The sequence below is a fragment of the Hemitrygon akajei genome, chromosome 4 (assembly GCF_048418815.1).
Source record: "Hemitrygon akajei chromosome 4, sHemAka1.3, whole genome shotgun sequence".
Taxonomy (NCBI): domain Eukaryota; kingdom Metazoa; phylum Chordata; class Chondrichthyes; order Myliobatiformes; family Dasyatidae; genus Hemitrygon; species Hemitrygon akajei.
The window spans coordinates 126,123,944-126,141,451 of record NC_133127.1 but is presented as its reverse complement, the minus strand read 5'-3'; the positions used below and the strand labels follow the sequence as shown (position 1 = coordinate 126,141,451).

The following is a 17,508-nucleotide window of genomic DNA, read 5'->3' as shown; positions in this document are numbered from 1 at the left end:
GTACAACACAGCAGCCACATGACTACAGCTATCTTACTTAACGCTAGGTACATATCAAACCTTAACTTCTGAAATTTGTGTACTCAGATTATATAAAGCTTGAGGTAACCACATACATAGGACAAGGGACATAGAGGCAAGACCTTGCTTGGCCAGTGATGAAAAAAGCCCTTTGTTCACATATGGTTTGAGTTCCAGTGCCACAATACACTGACTGTAATGGGTATGAGAAATATTGGAATGTGCATTCCAGGAGTCAGATCCATCTCCTTCTGGAATGCAAGTTTATCAAGATGATCCAGAAAGAGATGCTGCGGTCTTTGCCTAGGCTCAACCTAACTGACTGAAAAACACAGTACTCTGTACTCTACGGAGACCGATAGCCACTCCTGTTAACTTGCTGAAACTACTAGTCTGTCAGAAAGTCACTGATACTCCCACACAACAAGATAGTCATGACAGAATGCTGGAAGAAGGGCCACAGTTTAAGCACCTCTCGCCATGCTACAATAAAACAACTGGAATCATTGCAAAACAAAACAATGCACAAGGAATGTAGAGAAAGAAAACCGATCTCATACAAGTGGAATGATGTGATTCATACTAAAATATTCTGTATTGTATTTATATTGAAAAAAACCTGAAACTGCATTGTTATAATTTTGTTAAAAAATTGAAGGCAATGAGTAACAGACCCAGAGCACAAGCATAAATATGGATAATTTGAATAGGTGGCACAGCCATAACAGACAATGGCCGCCTTTTGCGTTTTAACATTATACAATTAGACAATACCTCAAGTGCTAATTAATACATTAAACGCCATTTCTGGGCTAATAATACCAAAAAAGATTAAACTAGTCAAAAGAAAAACCCTATGAATAACCATAAAATAGAGAATTACTGAACTCAATACCTACTATCAGGATCCGCCACTCATCTTTAAACTAAGTCTCAACCAATCAATAACCAGATGCATCGATCTCCAATGGAAGATTTGTTTTTGTGTTAAAGAATGTATTGATAAGAAACTAGATGATTCTTATCTAGTCATTCTTTGCAACAACTTAAAGCGAGTGACTGCCATTAATTGTGGATTTTTTTCATTGTTGCCAAATCTCTGAGGATAATCACCACCTTAAATTTCAACATCACTGTAATATCTTTTTCTGCAACTCAACCCCCTATCACCACCCATCAAACATAACTTCCATGTGAAGTTCAATTTTAATGCTCTGGCTCAAACTGAATATTTCAGTCTTGAATATCTGAGGTTTCTTAAACTACTTTAGTGTTGAAAAGTAGATGAAATAAAATTTTTACCTGGAACAATAAATACCAGGAATTCCCAATCTTTTTTAATGCCACGGATTCTTACCATTAACTGACGGGTTCATGGACCTCAGGTTGGGAAATCTGAATTTTGTCTCACAGCATTAATGTAATAAATATGTCAAATTAAACTGGTCTGCAAAAACTCAAGTTGTAATATGCAAAATAAGTCTGTGACTTGTGGATGAATATTTCATTTGGGCAAAGAAATTTGGTCATTACAGTACACATGTTTAAAAGGTCAATATTGAAAGGATTCATTTTCAAACTGCATGCAAAGAATAGAATAAGCCAAACTGCGCAAAAAGATGGTTTCTTTATGAAATGAACAGAATATGAATTTGTCTAAAAGCATAGGAAAATTGTTTTAACATAGGAATTAAGATTAAAGCCATTATATTGAAAGGAGCCCAGGCAACATCTATGGAAAAGAGTAGTCAACGGTTTGGGCCAGGACCCTTTATCAGGACTGCTGAAGTGTCTCTGCCTGAAACGTCAACTGTGCTTTTTTCCATAGATGCTGCCTGGCCTGCTGTGTTCCTCCAGCATTTTGTGTGTGTTGCTTGGATTTCCAGCATCTGCAGATTTTCTCTTGTTTGATGTTGAAAGAAGGATTTCTTGCCTGAGAAAGAACCTGAATCCACTGCAATTTGCCTACTGCCACAACAGATTTACAGTAGATAAAATCTCACTGGCTCTTGCACCACTTCAAATTTCAGAGCAAATTTATTATCAAAGTATATTTACCATATAGAATCACGAGATTCAACTTTCAAGCACCAACTAAACAAAGAAGCACAATAGAATCCAGGAAAAACTACAAGTGACAAAGACTGACAAACATTCAATGTCCGTAAAAAGAACAAATGGTGCAAATAATAAAAAGTAAACAAATAACACAAAGTCCCCGAAAGGGAGGCCACAGCTGCGGACAGTTCAGCACTGAGGAAGTGAAGGTGGTGCAGAAGTCCAATGGCTGCAGGATAATAACTGCTCCCGGACCCGGACTCCTGCAACTCCCACCTGATGGTAAGAGTGAGAAGATGGGTCAAGCATAGGCAGGCAGGATGATCTCGGGCAGGGGATCTCGGCTGAAATGGAGGGGTGAGCTGAACACCAGTTTGCTTTCCAATTTAATCTGGCTCAGCATGTTAATCAGTGCTGAATGAGGGCTTAGCAGTAGAAAGATAAGTAGCTTCAAGTTCCTGGGCACAAACCTCTCAGAGGATCTATCCTGGCCTAACATACTGATGTAATTACAAAGAAGGCAGCCCAGTGGCTATACTGCATTCGGAGTTTGAGGAGATTTGGTATGTCACCAAAGACTCTAGCAATTTTCCAATAGATGCACAGTGGAGAGCATTTTGACTGGCTGCATCACTGCCTGGTACTGAGGCTACAATAATGCACAGGACTGAAAAAGGGTGCAGAGCATTGTAGAGTCAGCCAGCTCCATCATGGGCACAAGCTTCTCCATTATGAAGGACATCCTCAAAAGGTAGTGCCTCAGGAAGTTGACATCTATCATGAAGGATCCTCGCCAATGAGCAAGTATACCTAATAAAGTAGTCACTGAGTGTATAGTGATAATAAACCTTATTCCGACTCTAATTCTATTTTCATTACTACCCTTATGGGAGTCTAAAGATCCGCACTCAATGTTTTTAGAAGAGCTTCTTCCTCGCCGCCAACAGATTAGTCCATGACACTAACTCACTGTTCCTCGTTACGCTATTTATTTATTTGTAACTGAACAGTAACTTTACGACTTGTACTGCTGCCAGAAAACAACAGATTTCACAACATTCACTCAGTGGCCACTTTATTAGGTACCTCCTATGCCTAATACAATGGCCACTGAGTGTAAGTTCATGGTTTTCCACTGCTGGAACCCATCCACTGCAAGGCTTGATGGGTTGTGTGTTCACAGATGCTCTTTTGCACACCACCGTTGTAATGCGTGATCATCTGAGTTACTATCACCTTCTGTCAGGTTGATTCAGTCTGGCCATTCTCTTCTGACCTCTCTCATCAACAAGGCATTTTCACCACGGACTGCTGCTCACTGGATTTTTTTTCCCCCTCGCATCATTCTCTGTAAACTCTAGAGACTATAGTGTGTGAAAATCACAAGAGATTAGCAGTTTCTGAGATACTCAAACCACCCCATCTGAAACCAACATTCATTCCATGGTCAAAGTCCCTTAGATCACATTTCTTCCCCATTCCGATGACTGGTGTGAACAATTGAACCTCTTGACCATGTCTACGTGCTGCTACGTGCAACTACGTGCAACTACGTGCTACGAGTTGCTGCTACATAATTGGCTGATTAGACACTTGCATTAATTAGCAGGTGTACAGGTGTGCCTCATAAAATGGGCACTGAGTGTAGATCAGGGATGTTAAACATTATTCTGATTCTAATTATCGATTTTTCTAGGAAAATGTGTAATCATTTACTTATTTCATCTGTTTCCAAATTCACTATCACCAGAGCAGAGCCCCAGCCTACGAACTTGCCACAGACTCCAGATTGGATCCTTTTCTTTTTTTTGTAATATTGTAAATTTTCATTAAATGAGAACTTGTGTCAACCAATTGCTGATTGTGAATTCCAGACCAATATGTGCTTATTGCCCCAACAATCCATTTTACTTTCCTAAAAAGCTTGCTATCTAGCACTGCCTAATCCAGCCAAGTACATTTTAACATCAACTTAATGCCACAGTGGTGCCTTGGCGTCTGTTAGTAACTATATAAATTCCATAAATAAGACATTTAATAATGTCATATTTCAAAAAAGGAGTTTTAAGAAAATGTGAATCTGTATATCTACATAGAAATTTGACAGCACTAGCGCACATCATCTGTACAGTGGCATGGACTACGCATATTTCTCAAATGATCATTACTAGGAATTTATAAATGTGTCTGAAGATTTCATGATGTAGTTACAGAGTCATACAGCACAAGAAACAGGCCTTTCAGCCCATTATGTATTTGCAATCATTACTAATCTAATATGGTATTAACAGCACAGGTCCATAACCTTCAGTAGTTAAATGTATGGCTTAATACTTATTAAGATGTTGTATGAGCACCTGCCTCCACTCATGCAATGTATTCCAGATTCTACCAGCCTTTTAGTGAGATAAAAAATTGCCACAGAACCCCTCACTCTAAATTTATCTAGTCTAATTTTTTATTTTTTTTTATTTTTTTTATTATTATTATTATTATTATTTTTTTTTTTATTTTTTTTTAGGTACCTCTGCTTTGGGTAGAAGTTTTCTACCATCTGTACAGACCAGGCTCCTTATAATTGTGTACCATCTCTCATCTGGTGCTCAATCAAAACAAACCCAGCCTATCCAATCTTACTTCATAATTTAAATGGTCTACTCTGGTGAATTATCTTTCCAACCATTCTAGGGCTATTGTATCATTCACATAGTGTGGCAACCAAGACAACACAGCTGTCTAACCAAGTCTAATAAGGGGTGGTATCACGTAATCCTTCATCATCACCTTATCTACCTGTGGTGTTACCCCCCAGGATCATTGGACTTGTACAACAAAATCCCTCTGTTCCTGAATGTTTTTAAAACTTGTTTTGGAATTTTCGTTCTGACCAGATTTTACGTGAATCATGATTCCATGTCCTGATTTAGCACAACCAGTTACTTCTACTCCTACTTGAAAAAGTCTTCTCTGGAGAACTTTTCTGCTATTAATGTCTCCTACATTATCTGCTTCATTCAGCGCTCAATTTATAATCTGTCTGTAGTATCGACTGTTGGGTCAATATTCACATCTGTGAACTTCCAGGTGGCCATTTCAGACCATAAGCTGTCCAAGGTGATGATGGGCATACTTAGAAGTAGGAGATGATACAGAGGAAGAACATAGGAAGGTAGGAGGGATCAAATAAAAAGGCAATACCAAGACAAAACAAAAACGTGACATGTCACTACCTGCACGCTCTAGCAGCAGTGACAAAGCAGCAACTGAAGAGCCTTGGGAACAGGCTGCTTTCCTACCTTCTCATCTGAATAGTAATACATGTTGGGGGAACCTAAAAAGGGGCAAAATCACCTTTAATTTGGGATAGTAATAAAATAAAATAATTTAGTATGACTTTGTCATTTAACTTAGGACACAAAGAGGAAGAGAGGAGATAACTAGATGTTATTCATGCAACCAGAAGCTTGTTTCATTAAGATACTAATAACAAATTTATGAAATGCCATGCTTTAATAAAATAAATACATTCTAGATTAAACAAAAATACAACAAAGCAAGATATTTGGTCCATCTAACTGATGGTGTTTTTCTGACAGATAAACATAAGTTCTAAACCCATATATCCTTCACTCTTTTATTTATCTTAAATCAATTATTTATCTATTTAAGTCTAAGATGTTGACCTGTCTTCTGCTTCAGTCATCAATGATGTGACTGCATTCCACAACCTCAAAAATTCCAAGTGTAAAATATTTTACCTAACTTGTGCTTAACTTCACAAATTTAATCTTACTCCTTTTATGCTGTAAATCACATTATTTAAAAAAATGCAATTGTTCAAGTTCTTCTCTATTTACATTTCACCTCTAGCCAACAACTGTTTCTTGTGATTTTGCCTTATCATCCCTTCTGCAGAGTGGGACCTCTCTGTGCTCAATGTGGTACTTCTTTATAAAAAAAACTTAAAGAGATACAAAGCAGTAGCAGGCCCTTCTGGCCCAATCAGCCTACACCATCCAATTAGACCAAAGCTAGTTGACCTTTCGGGTTGAAACCCTTCAGAACCAAGGTTACCTAAACCCCAGTAGCTGGTTTGCAGTAATAGGTGATGTTTATGTTTGTGGAGGCTCAGTGAGGTCAAAGTTAAAACTATCATCACACAAAATTTTGGAGAACTCAGCAAGTCAGGCAGCATCCGTGGAGAGGAATAAACAGTTAATGATTTTGGGCTGAGATCCTTCATCAGGACTGGAAAGAGGGCAGATGCCTGAATAAGAAGTTTGGGGGGGGGGGGGGGGGGGGAAGAGGGTACAAGCTGGCAGTTGATAGTTGGAAGAGGTAAGGAGTTGAAGGAATCCGAGGAGAGGACAGTGGAACCTGGACGAAAGGGAAAGAGGAAAGGGTCCAGAGGGAGCTGATAAACAGTTGAGAAGAGTAGGGGTCCCTGCATCAGCTTATGTTTATATTCTACCCAAGATTCAAAAACCTAAATGTCCCAGTAGGCCCACGGGTTTCTGCCAGCTTCTGCCTACTGAACTTGTGTCCACATACCTCAACTTAGATTTGTACTCCTTGGTTCAGTCCTTCCTTACCTATGTCGGCGACACTTCACATGCTCTCATCTTGTTTTCACTATTGACGTGCCAGTCTCCATATACCTCCATCCCCCATCAGAAAACCTTAAAGCTGTCCACTTCTTTCTGGACAACAAACCTAACCAGTTCCCCTCTACCACCTTCCTCCTCCATCTGTTAGAACTGCCTCTCATCCTCAACAATTTCACACCCTCCCACTTTCTCTAAATCAAAGGTGCGTCCACATGGGCCTCTGCTATGTATTTTTATTGATTACGTGGTAGAGTCCATGTTCCAAGCCTTCAGTGGTAACCCAACCCAATCCTATTGACAACTGCATTGGTGCTGCTTCCTACACATCCATGATGAGCCCGTCAATTTAATCAACTTTGCCTCCAACTTCCACCCTGCATTCAAATTTACTTGGTCCATCTCTAACACCTCTCTCCCCTTTCTTGATCCCTCTGCCTCCATCTCTGGAGAGACTGTCTCCTAATATATTTTATAAACCTACAGACTCTCACAGCTATCATGACAATACCTCTTCCCACCCTGTAAGTTCTCAGGGTGAGGCTTTCACCCTGAGAATATCTGAGAAATCCTCTTTCTCAAAGAATGGGTTTTTCCTTCCACCACCACTGATGCTGCCCTCATCTGCATCTCCTCCATTTCACGCTCATTTGCCCTCGTCCTATCCTCCCACTGCCATTACAGGGACAGGATTCTCCTTATTCTCATCTCACCCCATGAACCTCCACATCTGACACATCATTCTCCGTGATTTCCACCACCTCCAGTAAGATGCTATCATTATACACATCCTTCCCTCCTACACCCTCTGCTTTCCATAGGGAATGCTCTCTATGACTCCGTTGTCCACTTGTCCCTCCCCACTGATTTCCCTTCTGGCACTTATCCCTGCAAGCATGACAAAGGCTACACTTGCCTCTACTCTTCCTCTCTCACCACCACTCAGGGCCCCAAATAGTCCTCTTCTACTGCAATGATGAGGCCAAACTCAGGCTGGTGGAGCAATATCTCATTATCTGTCTGGGTAGCCTCCAACCTGATGCCATGAATGTTTATTATTCTAACTTCCGGTAATTATTACACCTTCCCCCTTCACTCTCTTTTTCCATTCCTGCTCTGTTACCCTCTACACCTTCTTTCTCCTCACCTGCCCATCACCTCCTTCTGATCCCTTTCTCCTTCCCTTTCTTCCATGGTCCACTGTCCTTTCCTATTAGATTCCTTCTTCAGCTCTTTACATCTTCTACCTATCACCTCCCATCTTCTTATTTCATCCCCCACCCAAACCATCAGCTTTCTCCTCACCTAGTTTCACTTATCACCTGCCAGCTGGTAATTCCTCTCCCCCACCCCCCCCACCTTTTAAGTCTGGCTTTTGCCTTCTTCCTTTTCAGTCCAGATGGAAGTCTTAGCCCAAAATGTCAGCTGTTTATTTTCTTCTATAGATGCTGTTTGACTTGCTGAGTTACTTCAGCATTTTGTCTGTGTTTCCAGCATCTTTAGAAACTCCATGCCCAAGCTATCACTGACACTTGCACTGAAAAGCAAGAGAGGAAGGACCTTGCACACCACGTCCATACGGCAAAGGACCACTACTGTACTACACTAGAGCCCTTGTTGTACTACACTAGAGGCTGATGGCAAGTCTCCGGAAAATGTCCACCACTTCTAGTATCTAGGGAGTCAGACATCAATGATGAAATTCACCAAAGACTTCAATGCATCAACACAACCTTTGGTCAATTGAGGTAAAAGGTATTTGAAAGTCAGCATCTCAGAGAGGCACAAAACTCATGCTGTCCTGCACGCTTTGGCGACCAGGACTAACTATAGCAGGCATCTCAAAACACTGGAAAAATACAAACAAGCTCTCCACAAAAATCCTTCAGGTTCACCAGAAGGATAAATAAACCATTGCAACATTCAGGCCTGAGTTACTATACTCAGTGACTACAACAATGGACAGGTCACATCAAACATACTCCTTTTAGTAGCTTGACACCAAACTCCTACAAGAAAACGTCACACTGTTTTGATGTGTGTCACTGGCAAACAGATAAAAAGATTAAAGGATGTGCTCAAAACTTACTTGCAAAAAAAAATGCAACACCTTGCTGCCTCTTGGTAATCCTTAGCCCATGATCAGCCAAAGTACAGGAGGGTTTGGGCGGGGGGAGGGGGGGCATTGAGATCCTCATGGCCATGAGGTGGGCGGTGACCCATCAACTGAGAGCGAGTGCGTCAAAACAGTGACCTTTTCAATTAGGTCCGTGATCAAGATTTAAAAAGCAGAGCTTTGCGGCAGTTTCTCTGGTCGCTGTCCAACTCAATCAACAGAGACAGAGATGGATTCATCAGAAAGGGCGAATAAAAATAATGCAGGTGCAAGCAGAGCAGACATTCACTTGAGTGTGCCAGTCTTTAGAATGGCTTTGACTCATCAGGCTTAAGCAAGATCCGGCTTGGATAGGGTAAAGTATCCAGCAAGTTACTCCCTTTCTGCTTTTATTTCTTCATTCTTCATCTGTTTCGGCTTAGTAGTAGTAGTAAGAATGGCTCCAGGGCAGTGTTTTTACTGTGTGGGATATGGCAAGCCTGGGAGACGTCCAGTATCCTGGATAAACCAGGTGCACTACGCTGCAGCTTCTGAGACAACACATTAAGGAACTGGAGCCGCAGCTTGCTAACATTCGACTCATACTTGAGAATGAGGCGGTGACAGATAGGAGCTACAGGGAATTCATTACTCCTAGGCTGCAGGAGACAAGTTACTGGCTGACTGTCAGGAGGAGGGGAAATGTATAGCCAGTGCAGATTACACCTGTGGACATTCCCCTCAATAATAATTATACAATTTGGATACCAATGAGGGGGTCTCTAGCACTGTGTCTGGTGCTATGGCTCAGAAGAGCAGAGGTGAAGAGGGTTGTACCATTAATAGTGGGTTCCATAGTCAGAAGAAAAGACACTAGATTCTGCGGATGCGATAGAGACACCTGGCTGTTTTACTGCCTCCCTGTGCCAAGGTCAGGGATGTCTCAGACTGGGTCCATGGCATTTTCAAGGGCAAGAGTGAGCAGTAATAAATCTTGGTGCATACTGGCACCATTGATATACGTAGACAAGGTGAGGAATTTTAGGGAGCTAGGTAGAAAGCTGAAAAATAGGACTTCCAGGGCAGTAATCTTGGGATTGCTCCTTGTGCTATGTGCCAGTGAGTGTAAGAATAGGAGGATCCGGTGCAGAGGTTCAGATTTATGTATCATTGGGTTTCTTCTGAGGAAGGTACAACCTGTACAAAAGGGATGGGTTACACCTAAACCTGAGGGGTCCAATATCCTTGCAGGCAGGTTTGCTAGAGTTTTTCAGGAGGGTTTAAACTAATTTGGCAGGGGGATGGGAACCGGAGTGATAGTGCTGAGGAGGAGGTATATGGTTTACAAAGAAAGACAATTTATAGTGACAGTCCTAGACACTGATGATGGGGCAAAACTGCAGTCAACAGGTTGAGCTGCAATGTAAAAGGCAGACAAAATCAAAAAGGGTGAATACAGAACTGAAGGTGTTATATTTCAATGTGTGCAGTATATGGAATAAGGTAGATGAACTTGTAGCACAGCCACAGATTGATATGTATGATGTTGTAGGCATCACTGAATCATGGCTGAGAAAAGATTATAGCTGGAAGCTTAATGTCCAAGGGTACACATTGTATCGAAAGGACAGGCAGGTAGGCAGAGGGCTGGCATGGTTCTGTTGGTAAAAAATGAAATCAAAGCATTAGAAAGAGGTGACATAGGGTCAAAAGGTATTGAATTGTTGTGACTAAAGCCAAGGAATGGAAGGGTAAAAAGACCTTGATGGGAGTCCCAAACAGCAGTAAGAACATGGCCTACAAATTACAAGGGGAGATAGAAAATGCATGCCAAAAGGGCAATGTTACAATATTCATGGGTGACTTCAATACGCAGGTAGACTGGGAAAAATCAGAATGGTGCTGGATCCCAAAAGGGGGAATTTCTAGAATGCCTACAAGATGTGTTTTTAGAGCAATTCATGGTTGAGCCCACTATAAGACCAGCTATTCTGGACTGGATCAAAACACAAAAATACAACTGCAGATGCTGTGGATCAAAGAATACGTACAGGACGCTGGAAGAACTCAGCAGGTCAGGCAGCATCCATGAGAAAAGAGTAGCCAACGTTTCGGGTTGAGACCCTTCATCAGGTTCTTCCAGCGTTGTGCACGTATTCTGGATTAGATGTTGTGCAATGAACCAGAATTGATTAGCCAGCTTAAGGTAAAAGAACCCTTAGGGGCAAATGATCATAATATAATGGAATTCACCCTGAAATTTGACAAGTAGAAGCTAAAGTCAGATGTATCAGTATTACAGTGGAGTAAAAGGAATAACGGAGGCATGAGAGGGGAATTGGTCAAAATTGATTGGAAAAGAACACTGGCATGAAAGATACCAGAGTAGCAATGACTGAAATTTCTGGAAGCAATTTGGAAGGCATGGTACATAAACACCCAAAGAGGAAGAAATATTCTTAAGGCAAGATGACACAACTGTGGCTAACAAGAAAATTCAAAGCCATGTAAAAGTCAAATTAAGGGCATATAATAGAGCAAAAATTAGTGGGTTAGAGGACTGGAAAGCTTTTAAATACCAACAGAGGGCAACTAAAGAAGTCATTAATGAAAGGATGGAATACAAAAGTAAGCTAGCCTATAATATTAAAAAAAAAAAAAAAGTTTCTTCAGATACATAAAGTGTAAAATAGAGGCAAGAGTGGATACTGGACCACTGGAAAACTATGCTGGAGAGGTAGTAATGGGAGACAAGGAAATGGCTGACGAACTGAATAAGTATTTTGCATCTGTCTTCACAGTGAAAGACACCAGCAGTATGGTGGAAGTTCTAGTGTGTCAGGGGTCAGAAGCATGTGAAGCTGCCATTACTAGGGAGAAAGTTCTTGGGAACTGAAAGGTTCAAAGCTAGATAAATCACCAGAACCAGACTGTGTACACCGCAGGGTTCTGAAAGAGTTGGCTAAAGAGATTGTGGAGGCTTTATTAGTAATAATCTTTCAAGAATCACTAGATTCTGGAAGTCTAGAAAATTGCAAATGTCACTTCACTTTTCAAGAAGAGAGGGAGAAGAAAGGAAATTACAAGCCAGTTAATCTGACCTCAGTCATTGGGAAGATATTGGAAAGGCTTGTTAAGGATGCGGTTGAGGTACTTAGAGGCACATGATAAAATAGGCCTTAGTCTGCATGGTTTCCTCAAGGGAAAATCTTGTCTGACAAATCTGTTGGAAGTCTTTGAAGGAATAACAAGCAGGATAGATGAATGAGAATGGATTGATGTTGTGTACTTGGATTTTCAGAAGGCCCCTGACAAGGTGCCACATGAGACTGCTTAACAAGTTAAGAGCCCATGGTGTTACAGTAAAGAATCTAGTGTGAATCCATTGTCGGGAAGTGTACGGTCATGCACTTTGTTATGAAAAATAACAGGCAGACTATTTTCTAAATGGAGAGAAAGTTCAAAAATCTGAGGTGCAAATGTCATGGGAGTCCTAGTGTACAGGATTCCCTAAAGGTTAACTTGCAGGTTGAGTCTATGGTGAGGAAAGTAAATGCAATGTTAGCATTCATTTCAAGAGGACTAGAATATAAAAGCAAGGAGGTAATGTTGAGGTTTTATCAAGCACTGGTGAGGCCTGACTTTGGGCCCCTTATCTTAGAAAGGATATGCTGATACCGGAGAAAGTTCAAAGGGGGTTCACAAAAATGATTCCAGGACTTAATGGCTTGTCATATGAAGAGTGTTTGATGGCTCTGGGCCTGTATTCACTGGAATTCAGAAGAACGAGGGTGACCTAATTGGAACCTATTGAATGGTGAAAGGTCTTGATAGAGTAGATGTGGAAAGGATGTTTCCTATGGTGGGAGAGTCGAAGACCTGAAGACACAGCCTCAGAATAGAGGGGTGTCCTTTTAGAAAGGAGATGAGGAGGAATTTCTTTAGCTAGAGAGTGGTGAATCTGGGGAATTCTTGTCAGCTGTGGAAGCCAAGTCTTCACAAATATTTAAGACACAGGTTGATAGATTCTTGGTTGGTCAAGGCATGAAGGGATATGGGGAGAGGTCAGGAGATTGAGGCTGAGAGGAATAATGGATCAAATGATGAAATATGGCAGACAAGACTTGATGGCCTAATTTTGTTCCCATATCTTATGACATCAGAAGCATGCAGAAAGGAACGTGCCACTTCAAACTATCAGTCCACTCACCCAGTGAGCCACCACCCGTGGAAGAGTCTACGGTTCCCACACTAGCCCTGTTAGCAAATTGGGAATTCCCAAAACCAGAAGACAAGTAAATCATTTTTAATCTCAAGGGGAGGCCAAAGAATAAGATGACTTCTAGCACAAAGATGCATTTACGTTGTTAATATAACAGAGATTAGAACATGTTAACAATTTATTTTGGGGTTGTATGGTCTTATGTGCAATTCATTTCTGAATCAATAGCACACTAACTGATATCATTACTAGTTTGTTCTTGATTAGTAAGGGTGTCAAAGGTTATGGGGAGAAGGCAGGAAAATAGGTTGAGATGGTTAATAAATTAGCCATGATGAAATGATGGAGCAGACTAACTTGTCCGAATGGCCTGAATCTGCTCCTATGTCCTATAGTCTTATTACTGAGCAAGCATCAAGAAGCTAAGTAAAATAACTTCAGTACAGTAGGCAGTAGCAATAGTTTTTTAAAATTCTAACTTCGTCTAATTATACATTTCAAACTGTAGATTAAGGCACACACTTAGTCCACAGTGAAGAAGTTATGTCCTTTCTTAGTGCCAATATAGGATCAAGATGCTAATATCAGGTTTGTAGTACAAGTGAAAATTATAATATCACCATACAAAGACTCCCATTTTAAATACTAATTTTTATATACAAATTTAAAAAAATCACATTCTGTTCCAAAAATGAACTGCTTGGGAATCTGAATCAAAAACTAAATTAACAATTAAGTGAAACATTTTGAAGAAACATGTTATCTGCTCTGAACAAAGAGCAGACTTTGTACAAACACTTTCAGACTTTTTGGATGCAAAAGTACTATAGTGGTAAAAAAAACTATGTATAAAAGTGGTTGATGTAAATCAGTATTTCCATCCTACATGAACAAACTTTTGAATTCCATAATATGTAATTTAGTATATTTTAAGTAAACCTTTAAAGAGACCATTTACAAACATCATGCAATCCAAAATGACTTGTTTTAGATTACAAAACCAACCCAGTTTATCATAACACTTTCAAGCAGTCAGTATGTTAAGAGTGCCAGGAAGCTGCAGAATCCTATATCCCTGAAACCACTGCTGACAATATAACTTGTAGAGTCTAATCATTAAACAAACTGTAGATAAAATTAAACCTTGAGAATTGGTGGGCAATGATTTAATTTTCAGTTAAGAAAGGAAACACACAATTTTGTGAATGATTAATTGATCTCAGCTACATAACCAGGCAGAACACCATTATAACAACATTCAAGAATATATATAGAATGTTATGCTAAAGAAAATAAAGACACTGCAGCTGCTGGAAATCCAATACAAAAACAGCCAAATGCTGGAAACACTCAGGTCAGACAGCATCTGTTAGGAGTAAAATAGAGTTAACATTTCCAGTCAAAGAGCACTGTGTGTGCTTCCAGCACTTCTGACAAGAGTAAAGTTACAAGTGTTCACTTTATTTTCTCAGGAAATGCTGATTTCTAATTAATTACTGGATCAAATCAGTAATTCCACAAAAATTCCTAATTTAGTTTTGTAATATTTTCCAAACATTAGGTTTTACTTCCCCATAAAGGCAACAGCTTGATCACAAAATCGGAGATATTTTTACTGCTATTCATATGTTCTTCATTCAGGGAAATAATGTGAAAAAACAGATTTGGTATGTGTGAATGTAATCCCAATCTCATTAAAAGATCTCAGAAACTTCATCCAGTATGTAAAATATCAATAGAATCACAGTAAGTAAGATAGTGATATATGACAATGCAGTACCTTTTTAAACTTTCCTTGACGTTTTGATGCAGCCTGCCCCTGGGAGTCAGAACAACAATTGTAAGAAAACATGCAGACACTGCACAATTTGGACACTCTCACTAATCTTATTGGAGTTCAGTTCCCAAACTTTTCTGAAAAGGAAAAATCTGCCTACTTCAAATCTATAAGAATTCCCTTATTTTTGCTTACTATATTTTATGAGCAAAAAGGTACATAAAATTCTCAACAGTTTGAATTAACTTCAGATCAAATTATCTGTATACCAATCAGTACAATGATTTCTAAATTTCTCATTAAAATGACATTTTATGCTGCCTCACAACCAGACTTGTCAAATATTTTGATTTTGATGGTTAAGCTAATTTACAATTAAAATTCAAATCTGATAAACTATAGTACAGAATATAGGCTGGATGTAACTGGGCTATGAAATAAAAAAATGTACAAACAGACATGTAGGTATAGAAGCAAATGAAAGATAAAATCAACAACTATTTTTCCTTGAAATATATAATTTCCAGACAGTAATATACCACATTTGCTTACTATTCTGTATTTTGACATTTTTAAGTTATTTAAAGAATTTATAGCTTTTTTTTATCTGTACCATTTCACTGCTAGTAGCTGTAGGCAAAGTCTGCGATTTTATTCTTTTCAGGGCATTTTACTTAAGACATGCTGCTAATATATTGTTTCATTTGTAAGATGTTTCTATACAAAGAGCAAGATATGTTACCACAAACTAATAAACTGTAGTTTTCAAAAATCTTAACATTGCATTCACAACTTTATACCTACATGTAATAAATTATCTCCTAATAACGCATCGACCTTAAAACCAAACAATCTTTGAGTTTAACTGTTTCAAGCTGCATGCAAAGCAGAGACCAGTAAGCAGAACAGAATGAAGAAGACTTCGAGAAGCAGGGTCTAAATACTATATTAGGCAGTTTTGGAAAAAAAAACAATAAATCATATTTTAAAAAGTTCTGCAGACCCAAGAAAGGCCACCTCCAAGCAGTTTGGAAGAGCTATATACTCACTGCTTTCTTTCCCAGTTCACTCTTTGCCAATGTTAAAGTTCCTGAGAGGAAACAACCAGGTCCTGCTCCTTTAGGAATCCTGGAAATAATCAGACATGATTTGATTGTGTTAGGGAACAAAAAAAGTGTAACACCATTTCACATTTCACTCATTCTAGATTATACCCCAATGATGAGGCCACTCTCAGGTTGGAGGAACAACGTTTCATGTTCTATCTAGTTAGCCTCCAACCTGATGGCATGAACATTTATTTCTCCAAATTCTGGTAATTTCTTTCTCCACTCCCCTCCTCTTTTATTCCCCACTCTGGCCAATTGCCTCTTCTCCTCACCTGCCTATTTCCTTCCCCTGGTGCCCCTCCTCCTTCCTCTCCCATGATTCACTCTCCTCTCCTATGAGATTCCTTCTTCTCCAGCCCTTTGCCTTTTCCAACTATCACATCCCAGCTTCTTAATTAATCCCTCTCCCCCGCACACCTAGCTTCACCTATCAGCTTCTAGCTTCTCTTCCTTCCCCTCCCCCCCAATGTTCTTATTTTGGCACCTCCCCCTTTCCTTTCCAAACCTCATGAAGGGTCTCAGCCTGAAATGTTGACTGTTTATTAATTTCCATAGATGCTACCTGACCTGCTGAGTTCTTCCAGCACTTTTGTGTGTGCTGCTCTGGGCTTCCAACATCTCTTGTGTTTATTATACCCCAATGGAGGATTTTTCTTGATAATCTTTCTTGCTAACCTTGTCTTACAGTGGGAACCAACTTTGATGGTGGAGGCGAAAATGTTAGTAGCACACTGATATTCACTTGTAAGCACAAATGCCTGGACGTTCAGTTGTAAATAGGAATGCTATAGCTTCACTATGTAGTTAACAGCTCCTAATCCCGCCAGTACTTCTGAGACAAAGTATCTGATCATGAATGTTGTGAGGTAATGTCTAGTGCACACTCTGAATGTGCATTGCTTCATTCACCTTTATGCACACTGTGATGACTTGAGGCCCATTACTACATAACTATCAACCCATTCGTACATTGATGTCCCAGCTCTTGTATTCAGCATCCTCCCTAAACAAGTATGCCACACACCTCTTCATCACCATGTCAACCTATGTCAACACTTCCAAGTAAATATGTACTTGCACTTGTAGAAAAGTCTCTCCGTCTATAACATTTTCCAGGGCCCTGCCATTCACTGTCCTGGTCTAAATTCACAAATTGCTTTACTAAATGTTTATCAGAATTAAGTTCTGTCCATGGAGTGGTACTGTAGTGTAGTGGTTAGCACAATGTTTTACAGTACCAGCGACCTGGGTGCAATTCCCACCACTGCCTCATAAGGAGTTTTACGTATTTGTTGTGACTGTGAGAGTTTCCTCTGGGTGCTCCGGTTTCCTCCCACAGTCCAAATAGTCTATGAGCCAGGAACCCAAATTTGGGCCACTGGTACCATCTGGGGTGAATAATTCTTATACTGATTTTTGGCAAGGTATACACCCCTAGTGCTAGAAAAAAAATGTGATAACTTTGCATTGGTGGTAGGCTTGCATGGTAATCTCCATGCTATAAGAACCATGATCCCATGGTGCTTTGCCTACGATAAGGTGAATTATGCCAGGTATCTGTCCCCTTACTTTGCTCGGATGATGAACCTCCCAGAGAAGAATCCTTCTGTGTATGAGGTCTT

At 39.9% G+C, this 17,508-nt stretch overlaps 1 protein-coding gene across 3 annotated transcripts in view; it reads right to left on the bottom strand.

Moving 5' to 3' along the window:
- The window catches only part of tpp2 (tripeptidyl peptidase 2), a 119,137-nt gene that overhangs the window by 23,927 nt on the left and 77,702 nt on the right, over positions 1–17,508 (bottom strand). For 2 of the 3 annotated variants that reach the window (XR_012098684.1, XM_073043222.1), the window contains exons 23-24: positions 15,827–15,905; positions 14,781–14,819 (exon numbers count right to left, since the gene is read on the bottom strand). Coding sequence is in view for 2 of the 3 variants with exons in the window: in XM_073043222.1 (XP_072899323.1) it covers positions 14,781–14,819; positions 15,827–15,905 (118 nt within the window). In the remaining variant the exon portion in view is untranslated. The remainder of the gene's footprint in view (positions 1–14,780; positions 14,820–15,826; positions 15,906–17,508) is intronic. The other variant, XM_073043223.1, reaches the window with a different exon arrangement.